Raw genomic sequence first — 27,500 nt, forward strand, 5'->3', positions numbered from 1 at the left:
GAGAGAGGGAGAAAGAGGGAGAGAGAGAGGGAGAGAGCCAGGGAGACTTGGTGTCCTGTTTTGATTTATAATCTATCTTAATACGTAAAATAACTAGCGCTGCGTTCAGCTCTGCGTCTGTTAGACAAGGACAAAGGATGTTCTCTTCCATTGTATTCTAAATAGTGCCGAGTTGACGACCTGTCTGGCTGTGTCTCTCACTGTGACTCAGACCTTGGAAATGCTACAAAATCATGTGGCATCCTACACTGAGAATGGATGACATTGTTCGCCTTCAAACCGAGGTTAGTACGTGTAGGAGTAATATTGCTAGAATCCCTGGTAAGAGTGTGCACGTGAACAAAATATATGTCTCGTGAACTGCTTGGAAGTCTATTACAATCTGCAATGCTTATGCATGAGTGTTAAAAACTGTGTGTATGTATGTGATTGAGTGATCGTGCGTGTGCGCGCGTGCATGTTTCTCCGTTTGTGTATTTGCGTGAATCGCTGTGTGTGTGTGAATTTGTGTGTGCGCGTGTGATCTGTGTGTCCCTTCTACCTGTGAGGTGGCCCCGGGGCCCTCGTGGCGTAGTACCACCTGCACCCTGAAGAGGGGGTTGGGGGAAGTCTTGCTGTCTCCGTTGATGGCCTTGGACAGCTCCTGTAAGGACCACTTGATGTTGAGACGGAGAGCCTCCTCCACCAAGCCATCCATCTTCTCCGTGTACACAACCCAGTGCTGCTGGACCTGGGACACACACACACACATACACACACACACACACAAACCCACACACACACCTACTATTATCTGTCCATCATAAATTCACTCAACCACTTAATGTCATCTATTCATAATTTGTTCCACAGGTGAAGTTCTAAATGAAGTGATTTTCTAGATGAACAGTTTTCATTTTCTATAATGAAATTACCCCCATAATTGTATCTTGCTAGTCACTATTTGTGAGTACAAATTAGCACACAAAGTAGGGAAGCAAAAACTAGCAAAGAATAGGTACCCTCCCACACACACACACACACAGACACACACACACACACACACACACACAATCCGCAAACTGCCCGACTATGTGATCAAATCTGAGGGCCGCACCCTAACCCACTAATATAGACAATGCGATGTAGGCTACGGTCAGAGACGGCAGAATGATTTCCTGACAGGGGCTGCAGGCTTTTCTTTGTCTTGATCTAGAAGTTTCTGTTTATAATTTCAGAGATGTTGGTCGGCTATTTGTTAAGCAACTTGTCTATAATTAGATACACGCAGCTTCTCTTCTGGCATTAGCCTATATGTTGCCCCAGAAGACTAAACAAACCCTTGTTCACCAGAATAATGTCATAAATCGATTTGAATGCAGGCTTCAATCTAGATGACAGCGGCCATTTTTTCTTTGTCATCTCTGCCTCATTCGCGGAGCAAAGACGCTTAGGGAACGGGAGAGAAAATGAAATAACTCAACAACAACTAAACTGGAAATACTTCCTGTGCAAAATGTCCAAAAGCATCAGTCTGACCAGATGTAGGGAAATAGAAACCTGTGAAACCGACTCAACATGTTTCTGTTAAGATTTTAGTTTGGCTTGGATGCATATTTTATGTGGTTGAAATACGATCAGCGTTTATGATGCTGATAGCACCTCTACAGACTGTATTTAAACTGTGCATTCAAATTCTCTCAAGATGATGAAAGAAATCAATCATATTTCTCCACTCCTGTTCCCGAGTCAAAATGTAGTCTATATTTGGTGTACCATTTTACTGCAAGAAATGCATAGTTCTGCAGGGGTTAGTATTTAGGCTATGTGAGAGGTTATAGACCTACAGTCAGTGTCCTGATTTCCATTTAACCTATCTGAACAGTAGGATGCAGTTCCCTTGACGTGCCATTGGCCCATTTGAAGTCCCCGTCTTGTGACTGTTGAATTTGTATAGCGCCGCACAATACCACACATAACATAGCCGGGCACTGCTATCGTCCTATTTTACCATTTCACCAAAACTTTCACCAAACATCTTGAACTCTCCATTTCACAGCTTTTCTCTTACTGAATGAAACTCCGACATTGTCCGTTTTTGTCTCAGTGGATTGACGTGAACTTTTTCTGGCCGTTCCCGAAAGCGTTTGGCGATTGGCTGTAGGCTATTTGGCGTGCGTACAGTCAGGCCCTAAAGCTTAGGCTTACTAATGCCAGACAACCTAAAATCATGAAAGAAAAACCTCAATGTAGCCTATAGATATACATTGCACACGAACTACACATTTATTTAAACAAATGTAAGGTATTGTTTTCTCTTTAGTCAACCCGCTCACCGCCCACCCGCCCTTCATCCACACAATATTTAATGACCCTAAGCCCACCCGCCCCACGGATATAACCTATTCAACCCGCGCATCACTACACCACACACCTCTGGTCCGTCTGTGCGGAAGGTCTCGTAGACCCGGGACATGATGGCTACGATGTCCTGGTGTGCTGAGTGGAGCCGCTGGAGCTGGGCCTGCTGGTGGGCCTGCTGGTCCCCCTCAAACTCCAGGTCCCTGTACACTGTCTTCCCATCCACACGCACAAGCAGCAGCTCACTGATCAGACCACACTGACGGGAGATGGCCAGGTTGGCTGCCTTGTACTCATCCACGATGAGCTGGATCTGATAGGGAGGGGAGAGGAGGTTAGGTGGGTGATGGTTAATTTGGAGGAGAGGAGAGGCGAGGCGAGGAGAGGAGAGGCGAGGAGAGGAGAGGAGAGGCTAGGAGAGGAGAGGAGAGGTGAGGAGAGGAGAGGAGAGGCGAGGCGAGGCGAGGCGAGGCGAGGCGAGGAGAGGAGAGGAGAGGAGAGGAGAGGAGAGGAGAGGAGAGGAGAGGAGAGGAGAGGAGAGGAGAGGAGAGGAGAGGCTAGGAGAGGCTAGGAGAGGAGAGGCTAGGAGAGGAGAGGCTAGGAGAGGAGAGGAGAGGAGAGGAGAGGAGAGGAGAGGAGAGGAGAGGAGAGGAGAGGAGAGGAGAGGCTAGGAGAGGAGAGGCTAGGAGAGGAGAGGCTAGGAGAGGAGAGGAGAGGAGAGGAGAGGAGAGGAGAGGCTAGGAGAGGAGAGGCTAGGAGAGGAGAGGCTAGGAGAGGAGAGGAGAGGAGAGGAGAGGAGAGGAGAGGAGAGGAGAGGAGAGGAGAGGAGAGGAGAGGAGAGGAGAGGAGAGGAGAGGAGAGGAGAGGAGAGGAGAGGCTAGGAGAGGAGAGGCTAGGAGAGGAGAGGAGATAAAGAGGAATAGAACCAACTGAGGAAAGTTGGATGAATACAGAACCCATGGTACTTTCCCAGCAGTGTCCCTTTCCAACCCCCCTTCACATCTAGGATCAAAGCAGGCGAGCGTATTACATAGGAACCACGCTCCACCATCTCCACCAACACAAACTCTTCTGGTTTGAATTACCAGAGACAGGTCTTATCATCACAGCATCGGGCTGTGGCCAAACAGAATAGAACATACATCCAACATTTTCCTTTTCAATTTGTGGAAGAGAGAAGAGGAGGGGAGCTGCGGAGATGACTGGCTCTCTCATATTGCCTCGGCAGCCGGACCTAATTCAGACGGAGAGCAAATCCGTCTCTCACTCAGAATTTCAGATCCTAGCGACGATCTCCGGATTTGACGGCTTTCATGGGGATAAGGCCTGCCGCGCAGAATAATCCTCTGAGAGAGAGAGAGAGCGAGAAGAGGAGTCGGGGGGGGGGGGGGGGTAGCGAAGGAGCGGGGTGGAGGGATAGAGAGGAAAATAGGGATGGGGGGCTGTTCTGAGTCAGTTCAGATCTCTCTTCCTCTCGCTCCCTCTCCCTCTCACACTCTCTCTCCCCATCTACCTACCTACCACACGGAAGACAGCGCTCACCGAGTTTTTGACTTTGGGCTCGACAGATCTTGACATTGGCTCGACACAAACCTGATCTTAAACCCCTTGAGAGAGAGGGGAGACAGGGAAGAGGGGCGTGGCGCGGTGGCATGAATCCTTGCCAACGAGTGTTAGTGTTCATTACGCATGCTGCTGCTGCTCAACCTGTCTTGAACACTGAGCCCCACTACTGTCTCTCTGGAAGCCAAGGCACTCATTATTATACTGTAGCACTGTAGCATCGTACTGTAGCTTAGCACCGTAGCATCCAATACATTGTTGGCAATGCATTCATTATCATTCATTATCAAGCATCGTAGCGTAGCTTAGCATCCAATACAATGCAACTCCATAACGTTGGCAAAGCATTCATTATACTACAGCTAGTATTTCAGCATTACACCCCTCACCTAGCCTGGTTCCAGGTCTGTCTGTGCTGTCTTGACAACTCCTATGGCCATTGCTGTTGGCAAAACACCACAAATTGATCTGAAACCAGGCTATTCACTGCAACTCTCCTGTGTCCTGTATCTCTTACTATACAATTACCCATGAATCATACAACCATACCCCTGTTTCATAATGCAGCCTTATATGGCATTGGAATGGAATAAAAATGAAATGCAGGAGGGTTATGTGTATTTATACTCTATCACCCCTCTCCACCTTCCCATCTATCCCTCACTCCCTCTTCTCCCTCTGGAGATCATTTGATCCCGGTGGTTGAGGAGAATAGAAGCCCTCTGCGTCTATCACTCGCACACACACACACGCACGCACACACACACACACACACACGCCCACACACACACGCCCACACACACACACACGCCCACACGAACACACGCCCACACACACGCACACACACACACACGCCCACATACACACACGCACACACACACACACGCACACACACACACGCCCACACACACACACACACTCACACACACACACACTCGCCCACACACACGCACGCACGCACACACACACACACACACAAAAACACATACAGTCCATCACACACAGCCCTCTGTGCATTGGTTCCAACAGTAATGCCTCATAACACTCCATGCATCATGGCTTAAATTGAACTGCGGCCAGCCTGGCGGGGTGTTTTTGTGTCAGTGTCTGCTGTTTTCTGCTAGCGGCTGAATTCTGCTGAATTTGTTTCCCAGATTCAGATGTTTATTGGTCTATAAAATGCTGACCGCAGAAGGAAGACAACGGGATACAGTCTGTGCCCTGTATGCGTGTGTGTGTGTGTGTGTGTGTGTGTGTGTGTGTGTGTGTGTGTGTGTGTGTGTGTGTGTGTGTGCTGAAGGTGGTTTGTAAAAGCAGGGAGACAAATGAACCCACATCCTGTTGCTGTACTGTCTCTACAGGGCTTACAGCTTCACATCTAAAACCCTGGGCCCAGGAGAACAGCACAGTAGAGTTCTTCTAGCCCAATGGCTACCAGCCCTGGTCCTAGAGAGCATCAGAGTACGCAGGTTCTTGAACAGGACAAAGCTTGATTCAACTAGCCCATAAAAGCTTAGAATGGATCATCCGACAGCAAAACGTCTCTATCTATCTCAAGGTTGGTGACCAAGACTTTACACCCTCTCTGTGATCTATGAGTCGGTGTGTGTTTTTATCATGGTGTGTCCTGACCTTGCTGGCGTGCAGCCTGCAGTCTTTGATGAAGAAGCTGGACGCTCCTTTAGAGGACCAGAGGAGCTTGGAGAGACCTGGTTGGATCTTCTTGTCCAGGAAACGGATTCGCTCCCGGAACAAACCCAGCTCTTCAGCAGACAGCGACGCGATGATCCTGACACACACACACATACAGTATAGACACACGCGGGACACACACACACACACACACACACACACACACACACACACACACACACACACACACATACAGTATAGACACACGCGGGACACACACACAGACCAAACATTAGTGTTTATATAAACATGATAATATTGATGGTCTTTTCTTCAATTCATTTCCTGAACTGTATTGTTTAACAGAAATAGTCTGGGTCACTAAATACTGTATTACAGTAGGATGTCCAATGAAAAAAGTAGAATATGACCAATGGGTAAAATATAGTTAACTGTGTAGATACGGGTCGAAAATCTGTAAAAAAACAACTAGGCTTGATGCTGTGTGAACTAGGCTGGATGCTCTGTCAGCTAGGCTGGATGCTGTGTCAGCTAGGCTGGATGCTGTGTCAACTAGGCTGGATGCTGTGTCAGCTAGGCTGGATGCTGTGTGAACTAGGCTGGATGCTGTGTCAGCTAGGCTGGATGCTGTGTCAACTAGGCTGGATGCTGTGTCAGCTAGGCTGGATGCTGTGTGAACTAGGCTGGATGCTCTGTCAGCTAGGCTGGATGCTGTGTCAGCTAGGCTGGATGCTGTGTCAACTAGGCTGGATGCTGTGTCAACTAGGCTGGATGCTGTGTCAGCTAGGCTGGATGCTGTGTCAACTAGGCTGGATGCTGTGTCAACTAGGCTGGATGCTGTGTCAACTAGGCTGGATGCTGTGTCAGCTAGGCTGGATGCTGTGTCAACTAGGCTGGATGCTGTGTCAACTAGGCTGGATGCTGTGTCAACTAGGCTGGATGCTGTGTAAGCTAGGCTGGATGCTGTGCCAGCTAGGCTGGATGCTGTGTCAGCTAGGCTGGATGCTGTGTCAACTAGGCTGGATGCTGTGTCAACTAGGCTGGATGCTGTGTCAGCTAGGCTGGATGCTGTGTCAACTAGGCTGGATGCTGTGTGAACTAGGCTGGATGCTGTGTCAGCTAGGCTGGATGCTGTGTCAGCTAGGCTGGATGCTGTGTCAACTAGGCTGGATGCTGTGTCAACTAGGCTGGATGCTGTGCCAACTAGGCTGGATGCTGTGTCAACTAGGCTGGATGCTGTGTCAACTAGGCTGGATGCTGTGTCAACTAGGCTGGATGCTGTGTCAACTAGGCTGGATGCTGTGTGAACTAGGCTGGATGCTGTGTCAGCTAGGCTGGATGCTGTGTGAACTAGGCTGGATGCTGTGCCAGCTAGGCTGGATGCTGTGTGAACTAGGCTGGATGCTGTGTCAGCTAGGCTGGATGCTGTGTCAACTAGGCTGGATGCTGTGTCAACTAGGCTGGATGCTGTGTCAACTAGGCTGGATGCTGTGTCAACTAGGCTGGATGCTGTGTCAACTAGGCTGGATGCTGTGTCAACTAGGCTGGATGCTGTGTGAGAGTTAAGGCTACCTGACAGGCTCACTTCTGGAATCCGGAGGACATAAAACCATATTGAGGTAAGACTGATATCAATTTTGAGACATGACATGTAGTATTTTCATATTTTAGTGTACGCTTTTCATATTGATGTGAAATTCCTGTTCTTTTCGAAGACTTCTCACAAAAACAAGCGTAGCTCTGTGAAATGTCAACGGAGCACGGAGCGTACCACAAGCTGTTGATTTTCAAAGCCTTATACATTTAACTGAGTTCATTTGGCTTTTTGTGACCCGCAGAAACAACTTTACAGATGACCACAACATGTAGAATCCTCATAAGTCGCTGCGAGAAAGTGCCCCGCTCTGTCAACAGAGCTCGGTGTCTATTAGCAGAAGTATTAGATGACCAAATTCAACTTTTTAGATATGTTAATGATATGGTAGTGAAAGCGATTCAGAACATGAACAATCATATTTGTCTTGGTGAAATTAATTTTAGAACATAATGAAGTGAAATTTCATCACCAAAGCTTGTTTGGGCAGAGTGGATGGACACCCTAATTACAGAGAAATATATAAACACTAACACACAGTTTGTCGACGCAGTATGCACACACTTGACCTACGGCTAGGCCTCTTCTCACAGTAAGTTGTGAGCATTATGCTATGCATGGCCTGCCACGTGCTAATTCACATCCACTCTGAGTGTGCTTCAATCTGCAGTGTTTCACAGTGTGTGTGCTCAGTTACAAGCAGTGTTGGGTGTGCTGAACTTTGCAGGGTCCCAGGCACCATGTATACAGAGGCTTCAAGTCCAATTTGCCTCATACTGAACAAGGATGTGAGAGACTTAGGTACAGCGTGTGTGTGGGTGTGTGTGTGTGAGCGCGCAATGGTTTTCTTCCGTCGAAGGAGAGGAGGACCAAAATGCAGCGTAGTAACGTGAACACTACACAAATACAAAATAACAAATGTGGCGAAACAGTCCTATCTGGTGCAGAGAACACAAAGACAGGAAACAACCACCCACAAAACCCCAACACAAAACAGGCTACCTAAATATGGTTCCCAATCAGAGACCATGACTAACACCTGCCACTGATTGAGAACCATATCAGGCCAAACATAGAACTAGACAAACTAGTCACACAACATAGAATGCCCACCCAGCTCACGTCCTGACCAACACTAAAACAGGAGGGGTAGGGCCAGGAGGGTGTGTGTGTGTGTCTACGTGCATGTGTGTGTGTGTGTGTGTGTGTGTGCGTGTGTGTCTGTACCGGTTGTAGTCTCGTACCACCAGCAGCACACTCTCCCTCATGCTGCGGAGCTCCTCTCTCCTCTGGTAGACGTCAGAGACGTAGTGGGGGATCTCGAACAGCAGACGCTCCCAGTAGTGGATCTCATTGAACATCTTCAGCATGTTCCTACACACAACCAAGGACAGGGAGTGTTCACAGTCTGGCAGAGGACGGATGCGCGGCATCATGCCAGAGGTCTGATACAGAAGGTGTTTGTGTCGAGGGGAGTGAGAGACCCCGGTGTGCGTCTTTATGTCAGTAGGGCGCGTGAGCCTGAGAATATCCGCGTGTGCTGTGACGTGTCCTCTAACCGCCTGTCTGTGTTGGCGAAAACTCTCCTAACATAATCAGTCTCCTCCATCTTCCAAGTGTGTGTGTGTGTGTGTGTGTGTGTGTGTGTGTGTGTGTGTGTGTGTGTGTGTGTGTGTGTGTGTGTGTGTGTGTGTGTGTGTGTGTGTGTGTGTGTGTGTGTGTCCTCCGGTATGAACCCACTTGTCGAAGTTGATGTCCAGCATGCCCTGTTTCTCCTTGCAGCGCATCATGAGTGGCTGGTTCAGCCTCTTGAGACTCTGTCGGTCCAGAGACTGACTCCACTCAGAGAAGACCCTCCGGACCAACTCATCCAGGGTCTGGACCAGCTGGCTGTACGCCAGACGCACCTCCTCTCCACTGCCGATGTGGGGCAGGAAGTGGGCACACTGTACCACCTACCACACACAGGGTCATTCAACAAGTTTTAAAAAAGGAGCAACGGGGCATACAGACGAGCTAAGAAAGGCAGACAGCAACTTGTATCAAAACCGACGGGTCTCCAACGTTAACAGGATGCTTGTTGCTAAGTGTTTCTGTTGTATATTCTGTATCCTTCAACACTCACAACCACTTACCTCATGGAGAAATGTTTGATCAAAACCGAGAGCTTATTAAATTCCTATCTGTGTAGAATGAACGTTCTCCCTTGTTCTATGGTGCCTAATGTATCCGGAAAGATGCATTTCAACATTCCTTCCAGCCATTTGCTCTGCGTAAGCAAAGAGACCAGGCAGACACAGCTGTGTTTAAAACACACAGATGCCAAGGCCATGTCTGGGCCCCTATCCATCTGATCTGGGATCAGTTTGGCCTTTCAGATAATGAATAAGATTACATGGACAGTCTGGGAGGACCTGATCGTAGATCGGTAGGACTCCTACTCTGAGATGCTTTATGAATCTGGGCCCTGGACTCAATGGACTGGCCCCCTGCCATGATAGGCCTGCTCCAACCCCTAACTGTCTGATTCTCCCCATAGAGTACTACAGAGTACTGGAGCCTTGCTTCATTAAGGTTCATCTCCATATGTCTGAGGATGGCTTTTTTGGCCTGCTATAACCCCTGTCTCCACTATACAGTACTTTGGCCTGCTATAACCCCTGTCTCCACTATACAGTACTTTGGCCTGCTATAACTCCTGTCTCCCTTATACAGTACTTTGGCCTGCTATAACCCCTGTCTCCACTATACAGTACTTTGGCCTGCTATAACCCCTGTCTCCACTATACAGTACTTTGGCCTGCTATAACTCCTGTCTCCCTTATACAGTACTTTGGCCTGCTATAACCCCTGTCTCCCTTATACAGTACTTTGGCCTGCTATAACCCCTGCCTCCCTTATACAGTACTTTGGCCTGCTATAACCTCTGTCTCCACTATACAGTACTTTGGCCTGCTATAACCCCTGTCTCCCCTATACAGGACTTTGGCCTGCTATAACCCCTGTCTCCCCTATACAGGACTTTGGCCTGCTATAACCCCTGTCTCCCAAATACAGTACTTTGGCCTGCTATAACCCCTGTCTACACTATACAGTACGTTGGCCTGCTATAACCCTGTCTCCACTATACAGTACTTTGGCCTGCTATAACCCCTGTCTCCACTATACAGTACTTTGGCCTGCTATAACCCCTGTCTCCACTATACAGTACTTTGGCCTGCTATAACCCCTGTCTCCACTATACAGGACTTTGGCCTGCTATAACCCCTGTCTCCACTATACAGGACTTTGGCCTGCTATAACCCCTGTCTCCACTATACAGTACTTTGGCCTGCTATAACCCCTGTCTCCCTTATACAGTACTTTGGCCTGCTATAACCCCTGTCTCCCTTATACAGTACTTTGGCCTGCTATAACCCCTGTCTCCACTATACAGTACTTTGGCCTACTATAACCCCTGTCTCCCCTATACAGGACTTTGGCCTGCTATAACCCCTGTCTCCACTATACAGTACTTTGGCCTGCTATAACCCCTGTCTCCACTATACAGTACTTTGGCCTGCTATAATCCCTGTCTACACTATACAGTACTTTGGCCTGCTATAACCCCTGTCTCCACTATACAGTACTTTGGCCTGCTATAACCCCTGTCTCCACTATACAGTACTTTGGCCTGCTATAACCCCTGTCTCCACTATACAGGACTTTGGCCTGCTATAACCCCTGTCTCCACTATACAGTACTTTGGCCTGCTATAACCCCTGTCTCCCCTTTACAGTACCTCTTCTCTGTGGGTTTACCGACACAGTAGGTGTCCTTCCAATGTAACCTCACTCTCATTGAATGTGACACCTTTCCCCTCCAAAAGGCCTAAAGCTAGGTTTGACCTATGGCCTCAAAGTTCAAATGAAGTTGAATAAAACAAATATCTTAATGATCCCCCCTTCTCAATGACGGTGTAGACTGTAACCATGTGTAGCCTCTGGCCCTACCCCTCCTCTCACCTCCATGGGTCTCTCTATGCGTCGCCGCAGGGCTCTAGCCCAGTGGGCCTGTCCAGCGTGGAGGGGCATGTGGGCAGGGGTGTGGAACACCTTTTTACTCAGCTCCTTGTTGACCAGGTTGAGTTCCTTATTAAAAAGACCATAGACATCTACCGTCTTCCTGTCTATGGTCCTCTTGATGGCCTGGAGAGAGAGGGGGAGGGAGGGGGGAGAGAGAGAGAAAGCAAGAGAGGGAGGGAGAGAGAGAGGGAGAGAGAGAGAGAGAGAGAGAGAGAGAGAGAGAGAGAGAGAGAGAGAGAGAGAGAGAGAGCAAGAGAGGGAGGAGGGAGGGGGGAGAGAGAGAGAGCAAGAGAGGGAGGGGGGGGAGAGAGAGAGAGAGAGAGAGAGAGAGAGAGACAGAGGGGCAGAGACAGAGTGCATTTACTAGACAGTGTTTATCTCTGTTATGAAATGGCTCCCAGATAGTACATAAAGTAGTTTGAGCGTGAGAAAGTCCTTTACCACTCATGCACACACACACCCTAAGCTTTAAAAAGCACCAGAGGATGAATAATCTACAGAGGCCTTGCTATTGTTGAAAAATGCTATTCCCCAAGTATTAGAGTGATAGAATGGCCCGATGCTGCATGGTCCATTTAGAGGAAAGAAATAGACGTCTGTGCTGGCCAGCCGTATCGTAACAAAAAGATGTAGTCATATAAAGTGCCAATGGTTTTACTGTGTGGTTAATGAAAGGAGTGTTGTGTGTGTGGAAGTAAATTGGCATATGAATGCAGGTGTGTGGTGTGTGTGTGTGTGTGTGTGTGTGTGTGTGTGTGTGTGTGTGTGTGTGTGTGTGTGTCGTGTACCTCGCGGGCAGACAGGTGCTGGAAGACGTCTAGCAGCTGAACGCCCTCCTCCACGGTGTTGACCGTCTCAAACGCCGTGCTGATCAGGTTCTGCATCATCACCTCCAGGTCCTTCACTCCCGCACGGAACCTACCAAAATGCACACACACGAGCACACACACATTAAAACATGTACAGACACACATGATTGATGATTGGGTGAAATGGTGACCCACACAACACATGGATCAAACCGTTTCTCACACATGTAAGCGAAAACTCTCTCTCACACACACCCCGACACACACACCCACACCACAGGGTGTAGGCTAGTATTGATTGGACCAATAGTAATGTGCTGAGTGGCTATGAAACAGCTGCCCCTGACACAAGCCCAGCTGTCTTGGCAACAACATTATGACCCCACGACCTCCAGCGACCCCCATCCATCATCCACATCAAACACACACCAGCCCCCTGGCCAGCCCCTGTTCCCAACACCCCCGCTACCCTGGCGCAGGGGTATGGAGGGGTGGATAGTCCCCTGAGGATCCACACACACACTCCCTCACCTCCTCCTCCTCCTCCTCCCCCCCCACCTCCCCCTTCTCTAATCATGTTATTCAGATGAGGAGTCCAATAGGCTGCTGTCACCGGAACTCTGAATGACAAGAAGGGGCGTTGCTGTACAACCCTGTATAGGCCCGACCCATAGGGGCCTCTTCGCTCATAGATAGGCTTGTGTCCCAAATGGCACCCTATCCCCTATATAGTGCACCACATTTGAGCTTTGTGTCAAAAAAGTAGTATGTAGGGCATAGGGCGTCATTTGGGACGTATCGTAGTCACCGCAGCCCGGGTCATTCATCTAAAAGACAGTCAGACACATACTAACGATGTATTAATGCTGTGTCAGAGAGGTGTTGGTGGGTACTGTCCCGGGTCTGGACAGCATTGATCCAACTCCTACACCATCAAGTTTGGAATTAGTGTGTGGAAAACAGACACAGCTATAAGTGTATAGGCCAGGGTTTCCTTTAGGAAAATGGATAATTGACTATTACTAACTATTATTTACTCACATTATAAGAACAGCAATTCGCACAAGGCAGTAGGTTGTGTGCGAATGTTCAAACCATAATGCAATTATCGGGAAAACACTGTTGTCATGCTAGCGGTTTCATGTGACCGAGATGAAAATATCAGGTAGAAATTTAGAAAGAGGGGAAATCTAAAGATGCAACAACTAGCATGGGTTGTTAGGGGAGCTCTAAAGATGCAACAACTAGCATGGGTTGTTAGGGGAGATCTAAAGATGCAACAACTAGCATGGGTTGTTAGGGGAGAAAATGCAACAACAAGCATGGGTTGTTAGGGGAGATCTAAAGATGCAACAACTAGCATGGGTTGTTAGGGGAGATCTAAACATGCAACAACTAGCATGGGTTGTTAGGGGAGATCTAAAGATGCAACAACTAGCATGGGTTGTTAGGGGAAATCTAAAGATGCAACAACTAGCATGGGTTGTTAGGGGAGATCTAAAGATGCAACAACTAGCATGGGTTGTTAGGGGAGATCTAAAGATGCAACAACTAGCAAGGGTTGTTAGGGGAGATCTAAAGATGCAACAACTAGCATGGGTTGTTAGGGGAGATCTAAAGATGCAACAACTAGCATGGGTTGTTAGGGGAGCTCTAAAGATGCAACAACTAGCATGGGTTGTTAGGGGAAATCTAAAGATGCAACAACTAGCATGGGTTGTTAGGGGAGATCTAAAGATGCAACAACTAGCATGGGTTGTTAGGGGAGATCTAAAGATGCAACAACTAGCAAGGGTTGTTAGGGGAGATCTAAAGATGCAACAACTAGCATGGGTTGTTAGGGGAGATCTAAAGATGCAACAACTAGCATGGGTTGTTAGGGGAGATCTAAAGATGCAACAACTAGCATGGGTTGTTAGGGGAGATCTAAAGATGCAACAACTAGCATGGGTTGTTAAGGGAGAAAATGCAACAACAAGCATGGGTTGTTAGGGGAGATCTAAAGATGCAACAACTAGCATGGGTTGTTAGGGGAGATCTAAAGATGCAACAACTAGCATGGGTTGTTAGGGGAGATCTAAAGATGCAACAACTAGCATGGGTTGTTAGGGGAGATCTAAAGATGCAACAACTAGCATGGGTTGTTAGGGGAGCTCTAAAGATGCAACAACTAGCATGGGTTGTTAGGGGAAATCTAAAGATGCAACAACTAGCATGGGTTGTTAGGGGAGATCTAAAGATGCAACAACTAGCATGGGTTGTTAGGGGAGATCTAAAGATGCAACAACTAGCAAGGGTTGTTAGGGGAGATCTAAAGATGCAACAACTAGCATGGGTTGTTAGGGGAGATCTAAAGATGCAACAACTAGCATGGGTTGCTAATATGACTAGGATTATGCCTTTGGCTGCTGGACAATGAAAGAAACCAATAGAACATGACCGAAATAGGCTACTGGTTTAATTGGCATATGAAAGTCTTTATCAAATAAATTGCCTCCACGAATATGGTGGGATTTTGGCTAGGCTACTTTGAAGCAAGGTAAAACATGCCTCATAATATGTACTAAAATGTTCAGGTTTCAAACAATTAAGTACATGTTCTCAAAATGCATACTGCATTTGCAGTAAACAGGGATCCTAGTAGATCGAAACAGTATATAAACAGACATGCAGTATGTCTACATATCTTCTAGTGACAGACACTGCTATAACACTTAACAGTGCAACCATTTTGGTCCCATATGCTCCTAAATAACCCAGATAATAATTGTTGTAATTATTACTTTGCTTTTCCGCAGCCTCTGAGTGCCATAGATAATTCACAGAGTGCAGATTCGTGACCGTTGCACCATTACTGCAGAGAAAATGTCTTGTTTCTAGCCCAAACGTTCAAATGTTAGGACCCACATTACATTTTACATTTATAAACCATCTCGCGAGCCGCTAACCTTGTTCAGTCATGTTACAGCATTTGCTTACAACCTGGTAACCACAGATGACAGTTATCATAATCATTGTGGTAACTTTACCAGTAGTATCCAAACACTTGGTGGCACAGAAAGAAAAAACAGGCTATATTTTAATCGTTAAAAAAAATATACTTCTGGTGCTCCTAACCCCTGTATTTTGTAATTGCTGGCAATTCTGATCATTAATACCTCGAATATTTCATTCAACTGAGGAGCACATGTGCTTCTTGTAAAAAATGTCAGCATAGAGCATTGATAGGGTCCTATTCATTGTAGACATTTTTTAATTTGCATTTAGGATAGTCCGTTTTCTTCAGTTTGGTGCCAAATGAACACGACCCAGTACTCAGACAGACAGGTCAGCAGTATGACGTCAATCCACTCCAGGCAGACATGCCTGTTGTAGTCGTCATGCCAGGACGGACAGACAGACAGATGTCCAGACAAACAGACAAAGGTACTTCTTGTAGCCGTCTTGCCAGGTGTTCTGACAGACGGACGGACAGACAGAAGGTACCTGTTGTAGTCGTCGTGCCAGAAGGTGTTCTGACAGACGGACGGACAGAAGGTACCTGTTGTAGTCGTCGTGCCAGGAGGTGTTCTGACAGACGGACGGACAGAAGGTACCTGTTGTAGTCGTCGTGCCAGAAGGTGTTCTGACAGACAGACGGATGGACAGACGGTACCTGTTGTAGTCGTCGTGCCAGGAGGTGTTCTGACAGACAGACGGACGGACAGACGGTACCTGTTGTAGTCGTCGTGCCAGGAGGTGTTCTGACAGACAGACGGACAGACGGTACCTGTTGTAGTCGTCGTGCCAGGAGGTGTTCTGACAGACGGTACATGTTGTAGTCGTCGTGCCAGGTGTTCTGACAGACAGACAGACAGACAGACAGAGAGACAGACGGTACCTGTTGTAGTCGTCATGCCAGGTGTTCTGACAGACAGACAGACAGACAGACAGATGGTACCTGTTGTAGTCGTCGTGCCAGGAGGTGTTCTGACAGACGGTACATGTTGTAGTCGTCGTGCCAGGTGTTCTGACAGACAGACAGACAGACAGACAGACAGACAGACGGTACCTGTTGTAGTCGTCATGCCAGGTGTTCTGACAGACAGACAGACAGACAGACAGACAGACAGACAGACAGACGGTACCTGTTGTAGTCGTCGTGCCAGGAGGTGTTCTTTACGTCCAGGATGCCCTTGCGGACGTGTTGGAGGATCAGCAGGCTGCGTCCGAACGTGGACTCCATCTCCAGCAGGCTGCGGGTCACCTCCGCCCCCTGGCGTCCGGCGAAGCAGGGCAGGGGTATCTGCTCGCCCTCCTCCCGCCTGGCAAACTGCTGCTGGCAGTCACACACCTGGGAGGGGAGAGGGTCAGAGGCCGGCAGAGACAGATCAAACACGCACCCGCGTTGGGACACACAAACATGCACGTACAAACATGCGAGCACACACACATGGATCAGCAGAGTGACAGCACAGTGTGACAGTATCAGCATAGGGAGGGAGGGAGGGAGGGAGGGAGGGAGGGAGGGAGGGAGCAGTGCAGTAACACAGTCAGTGTGACAGGGACATGGTAGGAGAAGGACAAATAGAGGAGCGTGATGGTGAGACAAAATACAGAGCAACACAGAAAAAGGTGTATTCAAGAGTGTGAGACACAAATGGGGAAGTGATTGTGGAGAATTCAGAAGAGGTGAGATGAAGTTGATGGCAGTGTGTGAATATTTACATTTATTTTAACCTTGCCACGTTGTGCGTGTCTGTTCATTAGTGGAAGAATGAAACCATTAGTGGTTTCTTTTGTGAGTGTATGTGTTGTTATGACCATGGAGCTCTGACGCATGATTAATGTGTGTGCGTGTGTGTGTTTGTGTGTGTCTGTGTGTGTGTGTGTGTGCGCGTGGGTACCTGGGTGGTGTGCGTGTGTGTGTGTGTGTGTGTGCGTACCTGGGTGGTGTGTGTGTGTGTGTGTGTGTGCGCGCGTGGATACCTGGGTGGTGTGCGTGTGTGTGTGTGCGTACCTGGGTGGTGTGTGTGTGTGTGTGTGTGTGTGTGTGTGTGTGTGTGTGTGTGTGTGTGTGTGTGTGTGTGTGTGTGAGAGAGAGAGAGAGAGAGAGAGAGAGAGAGAGAGAGACCTCACCTCAAGCAGGTCTTTGCACCTCTGTATAAAGGCATCGACCAATGCAAAGATGCTGGTCTGGTCCAGGACCCAGCCTTTAGAAGAGTACCTAGAAAGAGAGAGAAAGAAAGAGGGAGAGAGAGAGAGAGAAAGAGAAGGAGACAGAGAGAGAGCGAGTGGGGGAGAGGGGGAGTGAAACAAAAGGAAAGAAATAGTGAGAGAAAGCCACAGAAAGTTAAGCGGCCTTTCAATCTTTCAACCAGTCCACAAGCTTCACTCACGACCTCTCTCTCCATCTCCACAGCCGACAGAGAATGACATAAACAAAAGCAATAAAAACAGTGATCTCCGATCCATAGGGGTAAGGGATAAGGCCAGAAATGATCTGTCATTGGCATAATTTCATTCTTCCAAACTTCTGTATGGCAGTGGGGTTGGAAGTGGGATTGCTTTTCACACTTCCTTCTTCTCCTGATGGAAAGGTCATCTCTAGCACAGCTTTTGAAACACAAACATTTAGGGTTTCTGTTATGGACCCGGTTCAGAGGGGCGGAGGCCGTGGAAAGAGAATGTAGGGAGTAGAAGTTGCAGAGAGCTACATGGCCGATTAATTAGGGCCGATTTCAAGTTTTCCTGACAATCGGTAATTGGCATTTTTGGACGCCGATTATGGCCGATTACACTGCAATCCACAAGGAGCCTACTTCGCCAAAATGGTGATGATTTGCGAAAAAATGCACCAATTTACCTAACCATAAACATCAATGCCTTTCTTAAAATCAATACACAAGTATATTTTTTAAACCTGCAGAACCGTTCCCTATAGTTTGGGCCGCCTGGCTCGAACTGTGTGAAGACCATTTCTTCCTAACAAAGACCTTAATTAATTTGCCAGAATTTTACATAATTATGACATAGCATTGAAGGTTGTGCAATGTAACAGCAATATTTAGACTGATGGATGCCACGCATTCGATAAAATAGGGAACGGTTCTGTATTTCACTGAAAGAATAAACGTTTTGTTTTCGAAATGACAGTTTGTGGATTTGGCCATATTAATGACCTAAGGCTCATTTTTCTGTGTGTTTATTATATTATAATGAACTATATGATTTGATATTTGATAGAGCAGTCTGACTGAGTGATGGAAGGCAGCAGCAGGCTCGTAAGCATTCATTAAACAGCACTTTCCTGCGTTTGCCAGCAGCTCTTCGTAATGCTTGAAGCATCGAGCTGTTTATGACTTAAAGCCTATCAACTCCAGAGATTAGGCTGGAAATACTATAGTGCCTATAAGAACATCCAATAGTCAAAGGTATATGAAATACAAATGGTATAGAGAGAAATAGTCCTATAATTCCTATAATAACTACAACCTAAAACTTATTAACTGGGAATATTGAAGACTCATGTTAAAAGGAACCACCAGCTTTCATATTCATGTTCTGAGCAAGGAACTTAAACGTTAGCTTTTTTACATGGCACAGATTGCACTTTTACTTTCTTCTCCAACACTTTGTTTTTGCATTATTTAAACCAAATTGAACATGTTTCATTATTTATGGGGAGGCAGGTAGCTTAGTGGTTAGCGTGTTGGACTAGTAAACGAAAGGTTGGGAGATCAAATCCTTGAGCTGACAAGGTAAAAATGAGTCGTTCTACTCCTGAACAAGGCAGTTAACCCACTGTTCCTAGGCCGTCATTGAAAATAAGAATTTGTTCTTCACTGACTTGCCTAGATAAATAAATACTAAATTGATTTTATTTATGTATTATATTAAGTTCAAATAAAAGTGTTCATTCAATATTGTTGTAATTGTCATTATTACAAATATATATATAAAAATCGTCTTGTTAATCGGTATCGTCTTTTTTTGGTCCTCCAATAATCGGTATCGGCGTTGAAAAATCAGAATCGTTCAACCTCTACTACACACACACACACACACACACAGTGTGATGAAGAGTGCGACACTCACACACACACACACACGTTCCAGCTATGAAGGATGGGGAGATCTTAGAGTGAGATATAGACCCAAGGCTGGCTAGTAGGAGGTTTGAGATGTTCAGAACAGAACAGGGAACGACTGGAGCCGAGGTGGGTGGGTGGGGGGTGGGGTTGTTGAACATCTGTGAGTCTCTCTCGCTCTCTCTGTGTAACTGCAGATGAAAGAAAGTTGTTTGAAGTTTATACGGCTTTATTCCTACAAAGACTCGGATGAAACGCTAGCTGATGTGGTTTGTGTAGCACTGCATTCATCATCTCAATGATACCTTTAGCGCCTGGACGGCCTGGCCTCTCGCTGGTTCCCTCGTTCAGGAGGATATTAACTTCAGCAGCCAAGAAATACTACAGCCACTGGAACCCTCAATGCTCTTTTAGGAACTCAAGGCTGCGATTCACACTGTTCAATTTTACATGCTGGATTCTTCTTATCTATTTAAAGACTGCATGAGAGGGAGCTCTGTTTCTGTATGTGGATTCATTTTGTTTATTTCTTTTATTTAACCTTTATTTAACTAGGCAAGTCAGTTAAGAACAAATTCTTATTTACAATGACGGCCTAGGAACAGTGGGTTAACTGCCTTGTTCAGGGGCAGAACGACAGATTTTTACCTTGCCAGCTCGGGGATTCGATCTAGCAACCTTTTGGTTACTGGCCCAATGCTCTCAGAGTCGCAAAGAATTTGAAAAAGCCCCCCCCCCCCCATTCATTTGGTGTGTTTTTTTGTTACTGTGTTGTTGAGGTATGTAGTTGTTTCTAGATGTCACCCTGTTATTTGTTTCAAGCTCTGATTATTGATGTATGGCACTCTGGAGTTTTTCTGGCTTGTTCTGTGTACATGTTCTTTACTGACGTTCCGCTGACTGAATTGATGTCATTTTTGTCTGATTGATGTCATGTGTCTATTTGTCTGACACGGATGTGTTGATGGTGCTGTCTTGGTCCAGGTCTCTCTTGATTAACCTTGTTAAATAAAATTGGATGCTAAGGTTAATGGTGTTCTGGTGAAAACTTGTAACTAGTGTGTGTGTGTGTGTGTGTGTGTGTGTGTGTGTGTGTGTGTGTGTGTGTGTGTGTGTGTGTGTGTGTGTGTGTGTGTGTGTGTGTGTGTGTGTGTGTGTGCGTGTGTGTGCTATGCTGTAAATCAGGGTAATTTGATCAACTTAACTAACCCTCTGGGATGAATAACGAATAAAAAAAGTTTGGGCGTCTGGATAAGCGTAAATCCCTCCAATTTTCAGCCTAATTAACTGAGAGAGAGCAGAGGACAAAAGTGTCTGTGTGTGTGTGGTAATAACAGACAAAAGCATGACTGTCATGTCAACCCAACAGGCGCCAGAGATCCTACTGTCTGTCTGTCTGTCTGTCTGTCTGTCTGTCTGTCTGTCTGTCTGTCTGTCTGTCTGTCTGTCTGTCTGTCTGTCTGAGGAAAGGATCCAATAAGAGGAGAGAAGATCTACTGTTCTGTAGCGCTGTAGCTTTGTAGCGGACCAACCACTGTGTGTGATGTAAGACAGTTGTAGGGCCCTAACAAAATCTGTAAAGAACGCCACGAGGATTTTAACTTAGTAGGAAATCAACTAAATCTATTGGACTTATTAGAAAATGCATTAATTTGCTAAAGTGAATCGTAAGACATTAACAAAATGCATCAGTGACTCGTATTGTCATGCAACTTCCTGAAATAGCACAGGAATGCCCCTGTCTGTGTGTACTGTGTGTGTGCGGTTCGTACACCTTCTGTAGCCGTTAGCGACAATGCTAATGATGACCTTCGTGTGGTTGAGATGGAAAGACTTTCCCAAAAACCCCAAATAAGTTCTCAATTAAATGTTAACTAGAAAGTAGCCGACACCTACCTGAAAAAATGATATCATTTCATAATTTGCATCAATCAATCCAGTGTCCATTTGTTTTGCAGACTCTGCAATCACATGAGCGCTACAGCAACACCGCTTAACCAAACAACTGTCTCTTCCTGGTGCACACTTGCATTAAAGCGTAACTACACTGCAGGGCTTGACATTCAGATAGATTTACCAGTGGCACAACGGGCCAGCACCAAGTGAAAACGAATGGCCTCAAATGAGAAAATGACTGGCCTGGGCCACGATCACAGGAAAGCAAGTTATGGAGGATTTCAATTGTGGGTGATTTCATGTTTCATTTGCAACACCTCAAAATCGACATTTCTTAAAAATGTTCCTAGACCTCAAAAATGCTCTCCTGATGTGGTTTAAACATCACTTACAACATCCATTTTTTTGGTTTTTCTATTAAGTGAGATGTTGAGAGCGAAAACCTGAAAAAAATGGGGGAAAAACGGAAACCTGGAAAAACTAAGCGGAGAAAACGGAATTTGGGGAAAAATGGAATCAGGCATTTTTATGGGGGGGATTTTATACTACCTTAAAAGTTGTTATGCTCACATGCTGTGTGACACACGGACACACACACACACACACACACACACACACACACACACACACACACACACACACACACACACACACACACACACACACACACACACACACACACACACACACACACACACAGTGAGGTGAATGTCAGTCAGTGATCCACATAAACGGCACATTACCCAGATTATCTGTGTGTTTATTCCGTTTGATGCGACACAATGGCTAGGTTCACGACCGAGCTTCTGAACAATAATACCACGGCCCTCTACAGGCTCAAAGAAAAGCTAGCTACTAGCTAGTCACCTTACCCCCAGCTGTGTACCGCGATAAGCCTGGAGGGTGAGACGGAATAGAAGGTAACACACACACACAAACAGAACAAAGATGATTCACCTGTGTTTAAAATAGATATTAGCTTAGCCTCAGAGACACAACCTTATCATCTCAACACCACCTGAACCACAACAACAACAACCGGGTGGAGACAGTGTGAAAACTAATATAAACATTGCAGAGAAGTGCTAGGAGCCTAGGACAGGCATCCTCCAGGCAAAAGCACAGACAGTACTATACAACTACAAGAAGGGCCTGAAAAAAACCACTATTTTTTTTGTGATCGCAGGGCTCCAGACTGCGACCCTTTAGTCGTATCTTGCAACCCTTTGGCTTGGCTGTGCAAGCAAAAAAATGTATCGTTCGCATTGGTGCGAGCTGCACATTTTACATTACACGTGATCATAATATAGTAGCCATATCTAGGAAAACCAACGTTCCAAAGGCTGAGCCTAATATAGAGTATAAGAGGTCATCATCGAGCTGACAAGGTAAAAAATATGGCATTCTGTCCCTGAACAAGGCCGTTTTAAATTAACCCACTGTTCCTAGGCTGTCATTGAAAATAAGAATTTGTTCTTAACTGACTTGCCTAGTTAAATTAAGTTTTGTAGTGATTCCTATGTTGTTGATGCAAAGAATATTTGTTGGCCCATGGTATTTAATGAGAAGCAACCAGATGCTCCACTTGACACATGTATAAAATTGCTAATCCCAGTTACAAATAATCATGCACCCATTAAGAAAATTACACTAGAAACGGTTAAATCCCCACAGATTGAGGAGGAATTGAAAAATGGTATGGTTGAGAGGGATAATGCAAAATAATTGGTAAATAAGTCTAACTGCACAACCGATTGGCAAACGTACTGCAAATTGAGAAGTCATGTGACTAAACGGAATAAAAGAAGAAGAAACTACACTATGAAACAAAGCATGATTGTAAAAAGCTTTGGAGTACCTTAAATGACATTTGGGGTAAAAAGGCCTACAACGCTCCATCATTCATTGAATCAGATGGCTCATTCATCACAAAACCCACTGATATTGCCAACTACTTTAATGATTTTTTTCATTGGCAAGATTAGCAAACTTAAGCATGACATGCCAGCAACAAACGCTGACACTACACATCCAAGAATTTCTGACCAGATTATGAAAGACAAGCAATTTTGAATTCCGTGAAGTGAGTGTGGATGAGGTGAAAAAATTATTGTTGTCTATCAACAATGACAAGCCACCGGGGTCTGACAACTTGGATGGAAAATTACTGAGGATAATAGCAGACGATATTGCCACTCCTATTTGCCATATCTTCAATTTAAGCATACTATAAACGGTGTGCCCTCAGGCCTGGAGGGAAGTAAAAGTATTTCCCCTACCTAAGAATGGTAAAGTCCCTTTTACTAGCTCAAATAGCTGATCAATCAACCTGTTACCAATCCTTAGTAAGCTTTTGGAAAAATGTGTGTTTGACCAGATACAATGCTATTTTACAGTAAACAAACAGACTTTCAGCACGCTTATAGGGAAGGACATTCAACAGGCACAGCACATACACAAATGACTGATGATTGGCTGAGAAAAAATTAATGATAAAAATATTGTTTTGTTAGACTTCAATGAGTCTTCTAACATTATCGATCATAGTCTGCTGCTGGAAAACAAAACGTTTTATGTGTTATGGCTTTACACCCCTGCTATATTGTGGTTAAAGAGTTACCTGTCTAACAGAACACAAAGGTGTTCTTTAATGGGAGCCTATCCAACATCCAGGTAGAATCAGGAATTCCTCAGGGCAGCTGTCTAGGCCCCTAACATTTTTCAGTCTTTACTAACGACATGCCTTGAGTAAAGCCAGTGTGTCTATGTATGCGGATGACTCAACACTATATACAGTGGGGCAAAAAAGTATTTAGTCAGCCACCAATTGTGCAAGTTCTCCCACTTAAAAAGATGAGAGAGGCCTGTAATTTTCATCATAGGTACACTTCAACAATGACAGACAAAATGAGGGAAAAAATCCAGAAAATCACATTGTAGGATTTTTAATGAATTTATTTGCAAATTATGGTGGAAAATAAGTATTTGGTCAAAAACAAAAGTTTATCTCAATACTTTGTCATTGCCAACAAAGGGTATAAAACAGAGGTCAAACGTTTTCTGTAAGTCTTCACAAGGTTTTCACACACTGTTGCTGGTATTTTGGCCCATTCCTCCATGCAGATCTCCTCTAGAGCAGTGATGTTTTGGGGCTGTTGCCGGGCAACACGGACTTTCAACTCCCTCCAAAGATTTTCTATGGGGTTGAGATCTGGAGACTGGCTAGGCCACTCCAGGACCTTGAAATGCTTCTTACGAAGCAACTCCTATGTTGCCCGTACGGTGTGTTTGGGATCATTGTCAAGCTGAAAGACCCAGCCACGTTTCATCTTCAATGCCCTTCCTGATGGAAGGAGGTTTTCACTCAAAATCTCACGATACATGGCCCCATTCATTCTTTCCTTTACACGGATCAGTCGTCCTGGTCCCTTTGCAGAAAAACAGCCCCAAAGCATGATGTTTCCACCCCCATGCTTCACAGTAGGTATGGTGTTCTTTGGATGCAACTCAGCATTCTTTGTCCTCCAAACACGACGAGTTGAGTTTTTACCAAAAAGTTATCTTTTGGTTTCATCTGACCATAGGACATTCTCCCAATCTTCTTCTGGATCATCCAAATGCTCTCTAGCAAACTTCAGATGGGCCTGGACATGTACTGGCTTAAGCAGGGGGACACGTCTGGCACTGCAGGATTAGAGTCCGTGACGGCGTAGTGTGTTACTGATGGTAGGCTTCGTTACTTTGGTCCCAGCTCTATGCAGGTCATTCACTAGGTCCCCCCGTGTGGTTCTGGAATTTTTGCTCACCGTTCTTGTGATCATTTTGACCCCACGGGGTGAGAACTTGCGTGGAGCACCAGATCGAGGGAGATTATCAGTGGTCTTGTATGTCTTCCATTTCCTGATAATTGCTCCCACAGTTGATTTCTTCAAACCAAGCTGCTTACCTATTGCAGATTCAGTCTTCCCAGCCTGGTGCAGGTCTACAATTTTGTTTCTGGTGTCCTTTGACAGCTCTTTGGTCTTGGCCATAGTGGAGTTTGGAGTATGACTGTTTGAGGTTGTGGACAGGTGTATTTTATACTGATAACAAGTTCAAACAGGTGCCATTAATATAGGTAACAAGTGGAGGACAGAGGAGCCTCTTAAAGAAGAAGTTACAGGTCTGTGAGAGCCAGACATCTTGCTTGTTTGTAGGTGACCAAATACTTATTTTCCACCATAATTTGCAAATAAATTCATTAAAAATCCTACAATGTGATTTTCTGGATTTTTTTTCTCATTTTGTCTGTCATAGTTGAAGTGTACCTATGATGAAAATTACAGGCCTCTCTCATCTTTTTACGTGGGAGAACTTGCACAATTGGTGGCTGACTAAATAATGTTTTGCCCCACTGTACATCAGCTACTACAGAGACTGAAATGACTGCAACACTTAACAAAGAGCTGCAGTTAGTTTCAGAATGGGTGGCAAGGAATAAGTTAGTCCTAATTATTTTTAAAAACTAAAACAATTTTATTTGGGACAAATCATTCAGTAAACCCTAAACCTCAACTAAATATTGTAATGAATAATGTGGATATTGAGCAAGTTGAGGTGACTAAACTGCTTAGAGTAACCCTGGAATGTAAACTGTCGTGGTCAAAACATATTGATACAACAGTAGCTAGGATGGGGAGAAGTCTGTCCATAATAAAGCGCTGCTCTGCCTTCTTAACAGCACTATCAACAGTTTTGTTGCATCCAGACTACTGTTCAGTCGTGTGGTCAGGTGTCACAAAGAGGAACTTAGGAAAATTGCAATTGGCTCAGAACCGGGCAGCACGGCTGGCTCTTGGATGTACACAGAGAGCTAATATTAACAATATGCATGTCAATCTCTCCTGGCTCAAAGTGGAGGAGAGATTGACTTCATCACTACTTGTATTTGTGAGTATTGACATGTTGAATGCACCGAGCTGTCTGTCTGAACTACTGGCACACAGAACTATATTCCACATCAAGTGACTCATGCAAGCAGCAAAAGCAACACAAACATAGGCACAGTGTAACGTGTACACTAATAAATCGGGAAGCAAGTACAGGGAGTGAATTGAATAAATAAACGAGCATGGAACAAAACAAGACACGCGAGTAGCGTACAGATATGAAAGATATAAACAGAAACAATAAGGCCTGGGGAAAGAACCAAAGGGAGTGACAGATACAGGGGAGGTGATCAGGAAGGTGATGAAGCCCAGGTGAGTCTCTTGAGGCGCAGGTGCGCGTAATGATGGTGGCAGGTGTGCGTAATAATGAATAAACTGGTGACAACGAGCGCCAGAGAGGGGAAGCGAGAGTAGACGTGGCACACAGACACGTGCATACAAACACACAATAACATACGCACGATATACACACGTACACATGGATTTTGTGTTGTAGATGTGTGGTAGTAGAGTAGGGGCCTGAGGGCACACATTTAATGTGTTGTAAAATCTGTTTTATTTTTTTTGTTTATAAAAAAGATGTAACCTTTATTTAACTAGGCATTTACAATGACGGCCTACCCCGGCCCAACCCTAACCCGGATGATGCTGGGACAATTGTGCGCCGCCCTATGGGACTCCTAATCACGACCAGTTGTGATACAGCCTAGAATCGAACCAGGGTCTGTAGTGACGCCTCTAGCACTGAGATGCTAGACCGCTGCACCACTCGGGAGCCATGTGAATGTATTGTAATGTTTTGAAAATTGGATAACTGCCTTAATTTTGCTGGACCCAGGAAGAGTAGCTGAAGCCTTGGCAGCAGTTAATGCAGATCCATAATAAATACAAATACCTCACTTTTTTTTTAGGCGGCTAAAAGCATGATTTGGTCAAACAGTAAAGTATATTATCCTCATGATTCCAATAAGGAAAGTGTCTGCCTGCCCCTGTACCTGTTTGGCTGGGGCCTGCTGCTATATCAGGCAAGCCACTCTCTCCTTTCCCGGGGGCAAACAAACTGCTCCGGGGAGAAAATAAAGTGTTCTGATTGTATAACATTTTTAAATCCAATTGCGGGGGAAAACAGAGCTATCCTGTTGTCACAGTTCGAAAGAGGAGGTTCTCAGCTTCTTTCTCAACTCTATTTTACAAACGTGATAGGCTATTTGATATGGCTCTGAGATACAGAGCAAGCGAAATGCGCATTAGCCACTGGGAGTGCATAGGCCTCATTGGGCGGTGGCTAGAACTGCAAAAACATTTTTACTGTTAGATTAATAGATGGCTACTAGCAGTGGGTATTATATTTATAGGAGGCGATCTAGCTAATGTGTTTTGAGTTTCCACATATTTAAGGGGTGAATTAGTCCCAAATAAATTAACCAATGATATTAGAGCACGTAAAGATGCAGGCAAATTCATCTATATTGAACAGTTAAATATAATAACAATAGCTTCATTGTCTACCCAAAATAGCCAAAATTAAGTTGCACGTAAAAATATTTTGAATCACAACATGAGAAGCTGATGAAATACCATCT

General features: G+C 45.6%; 1 protein-coding gene across 1 annotated transcript in view; it reads right to left on the reverse strand.

Annotated features, from left to right (window-relative positions):
* dnah2 (dynein, axonemal, heavy chain 2) overlaps positions 1–27,500 on the reverse strand; it is a 217,575-nt gene that overhangs the window by 164,767 nt on the left and 25,308 nt on the right. Inside the window, exons 10-18 of the mRNA XM_036957925.1 lie at positions 17,142–17,229; positions 16,151–16,356; positions 12,003–12,132; positions 11,155–11,337; positions 8,891–9,105; positions 8,378–8,524; positions 5,536–5,692; positions 2,414–2,653; positions 542–730 (exon numbers count right to left, since the gene is read on the reverse strand). Of these exons, the coding sequence (XP_036813820.1) occupies positions 542–730; positions 2,414–2,653; positions 5,536–5,692; positions 8,378–8,524; positions 8,891–9,105; positions 11,155–11,337; positions 12,003–12,132; positions 16,151–16,356; positions 17,142–17,229 (1,555 nt within the window). The remainder of the gene's footprint in view (positions 1–541; positions 731–2,413; positions 2,654–5,535; positions 5,693–8,377; positions 8,525–8,890; positions 9,106–11,154; positions 11,338–12,002; positions 12,133–16,150; positions 16,357–17,141; positions 17,230–27,500) is intronic.

The sequence above is a fragment of the Oncorhynchus mykiss genome, chromosome 21, assembly GCF_013265735.2.
Source record: "Oncorhynchus mykiss isolate Arlee chromosome 21, USDA_OmykA_1.1, whole genome shotgun sequence".
Taxonomy (NCBI): Eukaryota; Metazoa; Chordata; class Actinopteri; order Salmoniformes; family Salmonidae; genus Oncorhynchus; species Oncorhynchus mykiss.